General features: G+C 43.8%; 1 protein-coding gene across 2 annotated transcripts in view; it reads right to left on the bottom strand.

The window, feature by feature from the left end:
* Positions 1-11,932, bottom strand: part of LOC147431992 (DEAD-box ATP-dependent RNA helicase 40-like) — a 46,916-nt gene extending 34,984 nt beyond the window's left edge. The window contains exon 1 of one of the 2 annotated variants that reach the window (XM_086491810.1): positions 10,784-11,932. In XM_086491810.1, the coding sequence (XP_086347936.1) occupies positions 10,784-11,764 (981 nt within the window). In that variant the 5' untranslated portion in view covers positions 11,765-11,932. Of the gene's footprint in view, positions 1-9,338; positions 10,726-10,783 lie in introns of those variants that run through there. The other variant, XM_086491811.1, reaches the window with a different exon arrangement.
* Positions 11,933-12,694: the final 762 nt, after the last annotated feature.

The following is a 12,694-nucleotide window of genomic DNA, read 5'->3' as shown; positions in this document are numbered from 1 at the left end:
TTTTGCTTGTTGAGGTCGCACGAACCCAAGTTCGCTTGGGCGTGTCGATTCCTAATCGTGTTTTTAAAGAGTGACAGGAATCCCAAGAAAGAAGGGCTTGTCCAGTCTCCCCTTGTGCCTCTTTTCACTCATTGAGAGCGGACCGTGCACTTAGCGGCCGACCACTCGACGTGAGGTGGGAAAAAGCAACCTTGGTGTGAGCGCAAGGCCGCCAAGGGGTGCGCCCGTGGAAAAGAGCAGAACTCGGGTGAAGAGAAGATGCTTCTCAAACACAGATTGCAAGCGAAAGAAAACCTCAAGAACCTCAAGACCCTCAAGAACCCAAGAACCCAAGACCCTCAAGAACCCAAGTTCCTCGTGAACTTAAGAACCAAAGATCATAGTGCATGGTCGTCACCCGAAGCGGAATGGATACTTCGCATACAGGTGATGAGCATGAGAGAGGCGACGAAGAGTTCTCCCCACCAAGAGATTTTTCCGACCCTCCCCCTTCCCCATCTACGCCACGAGTTGTACCAAATTCTATGGAGGTGATGGTCAAGTCGATGATGGAGATGATGGCACAATTAGAAAGAAAAGTAGAACGACAGGAAGCCAAGGACCGCGAGCGCAAAGAACGAAACAAAAAAAATGCAATACAACAAGAAGCGACTCGCATTGCCTTGGAACGCGAGCTCGAAGAACGCAACGAAAGAATTGCCATACAACAAGAAGCGACTCGCATTGCCTTGGAACACGAGCGCGATGAACAGAAGGAAAGGAAAGCACAAAGACAAGAGGAATCTGAAGCAAGACGAGCGGCCTTGGAGGCCGAGCGTCAGGCTCAAAGAGACCTCCGCACTCAAGAATTGGTTCGACAAGTTCTTGCCTCGAGATCCGAACCAACCAAAGATCGTGGGAGTTCCTCAAGTGGCGAAGCCACGATGCGGATTCCAACAACCAAGTCACAAAAAAGTTGACTTTCAGTAAGTATGATGGTTAGATGGATGCTACGGTTATTCATTCTTGGTTGCATCAATTTAATGCTTATTTTGCGACAACTAAGAAGACATGAAATAGCAAAGTTTTGACGGCAGCTATGTACTTTGCCGGTGATGCCATCAATTGGTACCACGCATGGCAAGAGGCACAGTTAGCCGTGCACCTAGAGGAAGGCGACGAATTCACATCCCTTTCCTTCAATTAGGCTGATTTCCAAGACAAGCTCAAGGCGCGGTTTATGCCACCTCAGTACCTCGCACGATTGAAGGAAGATCAGTACGCTCTCAAGCAAAATGGTATGCCGGTTATGTCTTTTTCTAATCGTGTTTCGCAGCTAGGTACACAATTACGCAAGTCGGATGATGAATGCAAAGAGACATTCCTTTATGGATTGGACAAGTATATCAAGTACAACGTTGAGGTGCTCGATCCAATCGATCTCAACAAGGCGGTAGCGATTGCTCTTGCACGAGATGAAGCACAACAAGGGAAAGCCTAAGGAGAACAAGACTTCCACAAGTACCTCTCGGACTTCTCAGAACCCTCAGAATGGTAATAACGGTAACTCTTCTAACCAATCTTCCAACAGTCTCTCAGAAAAGAATTCTTTCAATGAACCGAAGGCTAAGGCTAACACAATTGCTAAACCTAAGCTCACGCCAGATGAAAAGGTAGCACAAGGAATTTTAGGAGGATACATCACGTCGGAAGAGCAAAGCACTTATTCTAAGGAAGGTCGTTGTTTTCATTGTCACATTAAGGGTCACATAAAAAGAACATGTCCTAAGCTTGTATCGAATGCATCTAAAGAATCCACAGAACCCACTTCCTCTGTCAATGCAATTAATGATAACACGAGTGTGCCCCAAGTTTCTCCCGACCCTCCCATTGATGATTCTCTCATTAAATAAATGTTATGTTCATATGACGGACAGCGTTTTGTCATATTGTTTGACCCAGGTAGTATGCATGATGTGATCAGTCCCTCTCTTGTTGAGAAAGCCCGCCTAGAGGTTAGTCAAAAATCTCCTCTCGAGGTCTCTAACTTTGCTCCCGGTATGGACTCTCTCATCACGAGAGAGTGTCTTGGTGTGTTGTTTACAATTCAACAAGCTGCTGTCCGTAGAAGATTTTTTGTCTCTCCTCTCTCAGGATGTGTGATGATTTTGGGCATTTGATGGTTGCGTGAGCTTAACCCTCTCATTGATTGCGCGGAAAATACGTTCACTTTGAATGCCAAAAGTGACTCTCCCATTGTCATTCGTGGAGAGGAAGTTGTTCATTCTCCCTCTCTCATTACTAATGTGCAGGCGAAGATTGAACGGATTCAGGAGAAGGAGACTCTCTCAGTCTCTTCATCTCCAAAGCATGACACACAGGATCTGCATGATTATGAGAAGCATGATGAATTGAATGATAATGATGAGCATGTTGGTTTGAATGCCAATGATGAGCATGATGATTTGGATGACACTGACAAGCATGATGATTTGCATGATCAAGATGTGATTTCTCACAAGCATGATGAGTTGCATGAAGATGACGTGATTGTTCACAAGGATGATGAGTTAGTGATGCTTTTTCTAGCGAAGCTAACCTTGTTTCAAATTCGATCAATCACGAAGGATCGATCTTGGCTCCCGAGCCTAGGTCCAAAGAACCCCTTCAGGAAGAACCGATCTTGGCTCTCGAGCCTCGGTCCAAAGAACCCTCACAGAGGAATTATGTGTTCGCATGATTCATACGCACGCATTGTACGAGTGTTTCATTCGTGATCGTTTCCTGTATTTTCGTCAACGTCTTTATGTGATCCCTTTTTCTAGGCATGACATATTGTACGTTGAGCACGCGGATTTTTCATGGAAAGCTGAAAAGTATGCATTCAAGGAAGTCACATTCCATGTCTCTCCCTTGGCACGACGCAGTTGCAAAAAGAGCACAAGAAAGAATGAGCACCAAGCATGGGCATTTCCATTGTGAATTGCCACAGTTGATTGCTTTAGATCAAAAGAGAACGATTCGATCTCATTGTTGGCATGTGTGTGGTGAACGGTTTGGCACTCCGTCTCTTTGTTCATCTACATTGCATGCACAGTCTTTGAGAAGGACAAGATTTTTTCCACTCACTTTACATGGAATAGGTATGTTCATGGTTTTATGTTGGAAATGGTTTCAGGAATTTTCAGCCATGGAGATTCTTGAAGAAGAAAGAAGCATTACTCTCCACGAATTAGAAGCATTGAAGGAGCCACAAAAGACTTTGTTGCTTTCGGCGCGGCCCAAAGAAGCAAGCGTTGCAGACCTTATTGAAGTTCAAGTACCGCAGGATCCACACATCAGAGTGGGCCGGCAAAGAGTCCCTTCCAGGATTCCGGATGCTATTGGCGATCTCCCTCGACGCCATACAGTTCGGCACCAGTACCTCACTTTGAAAAGGAGGGGATGTCACGGGACACATCCAACCCTATGTGTCCATGGACAAGCTACTTCATAACAAGGGTTCAGTCAGTCCAGTCAGTCTAGATTTAGAAGTGATCTGGCAATTTTGTGAGTCTGTTCGCAGACTGTGCATGCCCAGACACTTAGTGTAGATGCATATCCTCTGGTTGCACACAGCATGATCATAAGAATTCCCCTCAAAATCCTTCAGGGAAATTTTCCACTGCATTTAGCCTATTTTCCCTATTTTTGACATTTTTCACTTATTATTTTTAAGTGACTTTTGTTGGAAAGTAGGTAGGGCAAATTGAGCAAGTTTGTATATAAGCAAACCAGACTAGCACTAATTGGCAGAAGAGGCAACAGGAGCTCCATCGCTCAACAGGCAACTTCTCAGCAAGAACCCCCTTGATGGTTTTCCCTCCAAGCAGAAGATCCCCCATGCTAGCGTTTTTCATCAACCTCAGGCCTTGGCGTTTCCATCAGCAAGCGTCACCGCAAGAGACCCAACAGTCCTAGCGTTTTTTTATCCAAGCAAGCATCGCCAGAGGTCCTCAGTGCTAGCGTTTTTCCTCCATGCAGCCTAGCGTTTTCTGGACCTCCATCGCCTTGTGTACATAGCGATTTCAGCAGACAAAGACTTGCACTTTTCATCCCTAAAGACCATCAGTTTCCAGCCCCAAGGAACCGCGGATTTTCAGCCATAAAGACCAGCAAGGGCAGCGTTTTCTCTTGCGTTTTCAGCCGCAGCAGATTTCAGCCCATTAGCGTTTTGGGACAGCAAATACAGAGTAGCAGATTTCAGCCCTTAGATCGGTCTCGCCATCCCCGTCGTCGATATGCACTTGCACGCACAGTGTCCATTCACTTTGTTATGATCATTGCACTCTCCTTAAGAACGGAAGGCTCTCCCTTCCATAAGAACAAAAAAGAACCTTGAGCACAGTTTGGAGCACTCATCTTGAGCAAAGTTCAAACATTCATTCCGTTGCACCTTACACCCTGAGTTTCAGGGAAGGAGTCAAGAGACCGACAAGGAGGTGAGCAAAGGATGGCAGCTTGCATTGGAGCACCTTGAGCTGCTAGACAGCATCTCCTCCAACTAACAGAGGATGGATATGTAATCAAACCGGCCTATATGGACACTCCTTTATCCTATGGGATACGATGTGCTATTGGTCAAACGCGCACGTCATCGCATCAGCTAGAGATTGAGACTGGCAGATTTAGGAGAGTACCAGCAAAAGCGAGGATATTCATATAGAGCCAGAGATAAAGTTACTTTTTCCTTTTCAGTACAAAAGTTGAGGGTCTAAATGCACATTAGTGATGAGTAATAGAAATAAAGACTTTACTACAAGGGATCAAAAATGGCAATGAAGTTCATTTGTGTTTCTTGAGCGAAAGATGCAAACGAAACTCAAAAAGTACAAAGATCCAAACTTGACAATATGTCACCTCAACTTCGCTGCTTGTCCAAGCAAGAAGAATAAGATTATCACCTTTATCATGCACAGCTTGGACAACAACACTCACATCATCAATGCCCAAGAGTACATGCTTTGAACGTACTTTATAAAACCAATGAACTGAGTTTCTGACACCCTCCAAAGGTGATGGGAAACTCTCGAGGGTCCACCTACTCGTTACGTGTGATGCTTAGTCAAAGAGTGGCTCCAAGGGCTCTTATAAACTATACAAAGGGTCCTAACAGCAGGCACCCCCATAAGCATCAATTCTAAAAGCTCTAATCCTCAAAAAGCTAGCACCCAATTTTCTGTTGTCCGTATGCTACTGTAACTTCTGTGTTTTGCGGCTAGGGTGTCACGTCAACAACTGGTCCGCGATTTACAAGCTGGGATGCCACGTCATTAGCTTTGTGCAATTTTGGAGATCTTTAGGGGTTTAGGCCCCTCAGCCATGCTCTTCCAATCGCTCAAGGTTAGGGTTTTTGAAAACCCTAGCCTCCCCTTTATCCATTGTGTGCCATGTCACTAATTTGTGACATACCCCCCTCTTGAAAGAAATGTAATCATCCTCGAGTAGGCCTACAAAACAAAGGACAAAAACTAGCTCAATAGACATTGACTCTAGGTACCCATGCACCAGACTGCACACATCCAATAGTTACACAAAGACATCAGTCACTGATAAATTAGATCATATTCTTGTCGAGGGTCCCAAAATCCTTGTAACATATTTAGCAATCACATCTAAACCGTGTTGATCTTTTCATGGATGTCTTGATCCACTAAATCTTGTCACGATCAGATTCAAATCCTTTCTCATTTTTCAAGCAGACATGCCAATGACCATCCCAAACAAGACATTACATTCACAGAGCATGTGTTTCCCAAAATCAAACAATTAGTTGACACTAAATACCGAGGTGCGAACATTCAATCTAGTCATCTCATCTAGGCCAGCTTGATGTGCCCAAACCTCTGTGTAGCCATCCCATCCTTCCGAAACTCTTGATGCACTTAACAAGAATATCCAACCATCTCATCCATATAGAAATCTCGATGCACTAGTATCACATTCACTTGGCCATCACATTCAGACTCGCCGATCTCTAACAGATATCTAGATGTACTATATTCATCAAATCCATCATCAGACAATATGTTTCAAACATTTCATCTTTCCAACACATACTCTATCAATACATAGATGAAAGAGCACATGTAAACAAGCTCAATCTAGAAAATTTCCAATTCAATGTACATCTTTTCATAAAGTCATCTGTCACGTGCAACGGAAGTGTCAATGGCAACACATGAATAGAAACTACAACAAACTAAACTGAACTTGAATAAATAGAGAGAGAGAGAGAGAGAGAGAGAGAGACTCGCATAGTTACCAGGAACAGGAAATCGAAACGGGAACGTGGAACGGCAGTTGCCACGAAATGCCATTCCCTATTACGGATACTCCGTCTAAACATAGAATGGGGATTCAGAATGAGAACCTAGAATGCGAACGGGGAACGGAGACATGAAAACTGTCATTCCTTGTAAGTATGAGAGAGAGAAGAGGAGAGACGACAAAAAACCATTCCCAAATGCATTGGCCCCAAAGACTAGCATCCCTTTCGTTATTCCTTTCTTGATTGCCGATCATGAAGGTACAACTCTCAAGGGTCCAACTCTCCCCGACTCTGCGTCTAGGTGCTCAGACAAAGAATGGCCCCAAGGGCTCTTATAAACTAGACATCTACAAAGCAGGTATCCCCAAAAGCATCAATTCTAAAAGCTTTGATCCTCAAAAAGCTAATGCTCAATTCTCTAATGTCCGTACAATGTTGCCACATCAACAGCTTTCACGTTTTACAATCACGATGCGATGTCAATAGCTGTTCGGTAATTTATGTGTTGGGATGCCACATCATCAGCTTTACGCAATTTTGGGAAACTTTAGGTTTTTAGGCCCCTCGGCCATGCTCTTCAAGTTAGTCAAGGCTAGGTTTTCTTTTTAACCCTAACCCCCCCTTCTATCCATTGTGTGCCACATCACTAATTTGTGACAAGTGTGCCATGCTGATTTCCAAGGTAGAAGCATTACCATTGTCATCCTCGTCAAGCTTGCCCTCACCTTTGCCCCTTCTCAAAACTCGAACCTTGCCCTTGCCTTTAGCTTTACTATCCCAAGATGAGTCGATCCATTTATGCAATGGGCTGCATTTCCAAACACCTTGGACAAATAACTCCCCTACCGCCTACAAAGTTTCACGGTTGGGAGTATAGGAACCCCCGTCGGGAAGCTTATCAAAACGCTAGAGCTTGGCTTGCAAAAAACGCCACCCATAGTCTGAGCATTCCAAAATGCTATTATCAGTCCTCCTCTTCTGACCCTCGCCGTGCCGTCGCTCTCTTCCCAAGATCAATGAGACGAATGCTCTAATATCATGTCAAAGTCAACGATACGGAAGCCTAGAGTTAGGGAGAGAATGCAAGAGAGAGAAAGAGAGTTTGCTGCACCAACTTATACAATGGGGACAATGATGCCTCTGATACACTAACTTATGGGCCTTATGTTCCCCCTCCGCGAATTGCCCTACCTATAGTCATGTCAAGTAAACCTACACCTACTAAACAAATTAAATAACTAGGCCACCCTAGGCATTCACTTGAGATGCATAAACTTTGACACACTGCGTTAAGGCTTCTATTCTTGAAGGGAAGCCATGTGCCTACACACAATGCTAAGGGCCCCTTTTGTATTGATAATCGGCCGTCCTCTGTCTAGACCACACAAAAGACGTTGAGCCAACAACTCTATATACTATCCATCACGCTTATTTTACTATTGTGTAGGAAAGGAGTGCCTACAAGGCAATGTGTGGTAATTCACGCCACTCTTCTGCAAGAGCAATCTAGCTCCCCTAATTCAAATTCTCTCTCTTCCTTGTCTATTCAAGCTTTAAGTTTTTGCACCAATTGTCCACAATTTTTGTCCTAAATTTTATAGGATACAAAGTTTGCCACCTTCTACAATGGTACCAGTTTGCTACACTTCCTGTCTTCCATGAAGCAGGCATTGTCTTTATATGAGTCACTTTCAACGTTACTTTACCATTCATTCGGGTAATGTTTGACTTCTTCATTCAAATGCCTAAAGTTTTCATCACATTTTACATGGCTCTTTCTCTACATATTTATCTGCACAATGCAGTCAAGTATGTTAGTCCAATGAATTATGTTTTTCATAGGTGCATATATTGTGCACTATCCCTCAAAACCAACATATTAGTTCGGATAGAAACTTATCTATGGAAATAGACTTTAAAATATTCACTAAGTAAGCAAATTTTCAGCCAGTGTTCAAGAAAAGTGTCTCAACTTCCAGTCATATTGCTTTGAAATCCAAAAATGCCAGTTAAGAGAAAGAGGAAAAGGAAAAATCTTGCCTAGATTTTGAGAAAAAACGTAGAATTAATAAAAATCGACTCAAAATTTGAAATTTTCCTCTAGGAAAATCCAAAAAATAGAATAATGTATGTACTCAAAATGATTTTTCCCGAACACTATTTCAAGCACCTTCTCCAAGTCGAGAAAAATTTTGTTCTCAAAACCAATCAATGCCAACATTGATGTTGCTTAGAGTACCCAACATACATTATGAAGGTTAGGTAGGTGAATGTATGCAAATATGAACCTACAAATATTGCACACCCCTTGTTAAGTGTTCACAAGTGTTGATTGTTTCATTTGACTCTAAGAGATACAAAAGCATGCTTGGCATACTAAAAGAAGAGACAAAAATTTGGTAAGATGGTTACTTTGGTTTGAGGTAGACAAAATCCAAAATCTTGTTTAAAAAATCGCTTGGTGGTGAACAAAAACAACCTTATTATTAGAGGGGAGATCTAGATTGTATCCTCCTAGATTGTATTCTCATACTAATACTGTCATAGAATTTATACAAATTAAAAAGCTGAAGAGAGTTCTAACGTAAACCCAAACATAAATAAAAACAAATATACACACTTTACCAAGATAGAATTAAATGCATTAAGAAGAATTAGAAATATCTCAGTTTATCCAAAAACCTGACTCCTAGATGACAATCCAAAAATACAAAACTGCTCTCTCTTGGATGAAAAACAAAAAGATTCACCTTTGCAAGTGCCAAGAGTTTACTGTACGCCATGACCACCCAAGAGGCACCATAGGCAAACACAAAGAGCTTGAATAGCAAATCCCGTAAAATCATGACACATTCCACTTGGAAAGCATGAACATAGGCACATACTATCACAAAAGGTTCTAACTCAACTTCATACCATAATTCCACACCAAAAAGATCAAAAATAACTGACATGTACACATCCAACAGTAAGCATAGTTCACTTGTTCATCAACAGCAAGAAAAATCCATTAAACAATACAAATATAAACAAGCTATTCTATGTTTACCCAGGAACTCCACTTTGTCCTCGACTTAAGCCATGTCACGTTCTGGACAACTAAATTATTCCTCTGCATGACAACTTCCTTCAACAGCTCTGTCTACCATTGCAATGCTGAGCATCTAATTTCGGCATCTCCACCTTGCAGCTTCATGTGAATCGAAACCAGTCGAGGCCCACCTCGCAAAAATCAAAACATCCTCAAGGCTTCTCCGAAAGCTCGAGAATCAGTGCCTGAGGTGATGCATTGCTGTCCATAGCAAGCTGGAACTGGCAGAAGCTTGCAATCAAGAACAGAGAGCTGAAGCCTTGACAGAGGTACAATCCCATCCAGCAAAGGTAGCAGAACAAGCTGGCAAGGACAAATTCTTTGCCCACCAGTGAAGAATGCCGCTTCAAAAAGCTATTGGGCATTAAGAACCACAAGCGCACCATGCAAGAGCGGAGTTACTAGAATAAGAGACAGCCTTAGTCTCAGATGTTGCACCAGGAGACAAGCGTAAAGCCACTTTGGTCAACAAGAAGAAGACGTGAAGTGTAGTTGAACCTACGCAGCTCCTATAGCATTTCTCGGCAGCTCACTCAGCTTTGATGCAAATCATTGAATCTGGACAGGCGGCAATCTGGGAGGGCATATTGCAAATAATGCTGGCCCACAAAGACTTCTTGCTGCAGTTTGAAGTTGCCGGAGAGGGTGGGAGCTGAGATTCTGATCGCTTCAGTAAGTCAGCTTGCACCCCCGTCTTGTCACAAAGCAATTTTCTCTATTAGAATCACCTCAGGATCTCCTGGCATCAAATCACAACTATGAAGAAAGATGTCGTGCAAAACATGCAGTCTTCAAGTTGAGCTTGAGCCAGATCTCATCAAACGTATTTGCCAATACTTTCAAGGGTGAAGAGCATCTGAATTGATTCTATAGACCGTACATCCAACGATGCCAAGTTCTGCCATGAAGCAGTCTGATACTTTGACTTGGCTGCTGGACTGAGGTGACTTTGGCAAAAGGCAATGTTCACTTTTGGACACCCCTTCATCACAACAAAGTAGCTGTGACTTATTCAAAGCTAGCTTCTGAAGATGAACAACAACTATCATCCTGAAGAACACATTGCATCCAGAAATGTGTCATCCCAGAAGTGCTTCTGAATCACAAAGCACAGCCCAATTTATGGCTCCATAAAATCCAAACTTTCAATCAAAGTAACGGACTCAGCGTTTCAAAACACCCTCTCCCTTCTACTGTAGGAATGATTAATTTGTTCAGACAGACATTCTGCCATACACCCCTGATATTAAAAGGGAGAAGAATAGAGCTAGAACCTCTTCCTTGCTTTCAAGAAGTTTAATGTAAGGGTTAAGTGTAAACAAAAGTTACTGCAGGATACACAAAATTCGCCTCTGAACCACTTTCTAGTAAGAAACAATCCCATAAAAGACATGAAGAAGCACCTGTTGTCGTTGAGGAATTGGAAGAGCAGCTAGCTTGGGTACGTTCCGAGCACCACCACCATCATATTCGCTTCTCGAAGACAGGGCTCCCTTGAGACCTATGGGACTGCCATGAGAATGTCTGCCACTGCTTGCTCCCCAAGAGCTATCAGTGTTATTCATATGCATGCCTCCACCAGGCATACCGTGTCCAGAAGACCTTGACCCACCGCCAGATACGGTATGTCCTGACCTAGGAGTCGCTAAGCCAATCTGCCCACTGTGATGCTCAGGCATAGGTGGCCGGTTATGATTGTGAGACATATGCCCAGTGGGCAAGGGCCCACCCTGAGATTCAGGTATAGACCTGCTACGATGATCTGACGTATGCCCACCATGGTGATCTGAGGTGGACCTGCTTGATGAGTGACCTCCGTGGTGATCTGATGAAGACCTGCTGTGATGATCAGACACATATCTGCTATGATATTCAGGCATGTGCCTGCCATGATGCTCTGAGATGTGTGACCTTTGCTGCTGGTTTGGTGCATTGCTGCTGTTGCTGCTATATATACTGTCAGGCAAGTCAGCCAACAAATGGCCTCTGCTTGATGAGAATCGACTTCCTGAGCCTAAACCTGACATGCGCATCGGAGAAACCATTGAATGTATCTCCTCAATTCGGTTAGGGTTGTTGCTCACAGAAACTGGTGACATGCCTGTACCTGCAGAACTCCTCTTTTCGAGAGGCTTGCTATCAGACGATGGTACACCAGGTAAGGAAGCTTGTTTAGGGGTGACACCAGAGAGGGAAGGGGCCGGGGGAGGACCCGGAGGGAGAGGGGGCACACCCGATGAGGCAGACGGCTTCTCATATTGTGTAACATTTGTGTCTGTATTCCAATAATATATATATCCAGTATTGCCATCCACGAGAGCTTTCCATGGCGGGGGAAGAGAGGGATCGTCGGGAGCAAATCGTGGCGCAGAGCCTCCCGCCATTTTGAAGATCCGCTCTGAGGAACTGCTAACCCTAGAATATACGGAGACTCCTTCTCGCCAGCATGTAGCAAGAAAGCACTTGAAAGCAGCTGTGAGACGGCGAGCATGAAGCTAAGAAAACCCTTGTGGTAATAACGAGAACACCCTCAAAGGATTCGAGACAAAACGGGGACAGAGAGAGCGATGCGTGACACGAAACGCCCCTATAGATTAAGAATATTGATTCCAGGTGGTACTCCTAACTGGCTTTTTGATAAAGAAATCATATTTCTTTATTAAGATCCATCGAATATTTCCCCCTCTTCTCAAGGCCATCCTCCACCTATGTCACCCTTCCTCTCTGTCTTCCTCCGGCTCATGTCAACTGCTCTCTGCCCAGGAAGGAGAGAGAGAGAGAGAGAGAGAGAGAGAGAGAGAGAGAAGGTTATCAACAAGCTCAATGAGCCACAGTAACTTGCAAGCCTTCACCTCTCCCTCAGCCTCTGGCATCCGCCCTCTACCCCGTATGCGAAAAGAAACCTCTTGCATTTACCCACTACGCCCTCTCTCTTCGCACCACACACACACACACAGTCTCTGCCCTCCCTGCTCCTAGTCTCAGTTTGCCCGCCTACTGCTCTACCTTCTTCCACACGAGCGAGCGAAAAGAGAGATAGAGAGAGAGAGAGAGAGAGAGAGAGAGAGAGAGAATCTAGATTCAGCATGCAGACTAGTAGTTCTCTCTCTTCCCAGATTCTGCATGCAGAGTCCAGCCTAGTAGTTTTTTGTTTGTGAGAGAGAGAGAGAGAGAGAGAGAGAGAGAGAGATGAAATGTTCTATTAACGTCTTCAAGATGCCAAAGTGACCTATGACACCAAAAGTTACAATTGGTGAATTTGATATAGTGTCTAAGTACCAAAAGTACAAAGTACTGAGAAATTGAAACTGAGA

Source organism: Adiantum capillus-veneris, chromosome 20 (genome assembly GCF_014529385.1).
Source record: "Adiantum capillus-veneris isolate H3 chromosome 20, ASM1452938v2, whole genome shotgun sequence".
NCBI classification, from domain to species: Eukaryota; Viridiplantae; Streptophyta; class Polypodiopsida; order Polypodiales; family Pteridaceae; genus Adiantum; species Adiantum capillus-veneris.
Note: the sequence above shows the minus strand (reverse complement) of the source record. Positions and strands in the feature narration are given on the sequence as shown.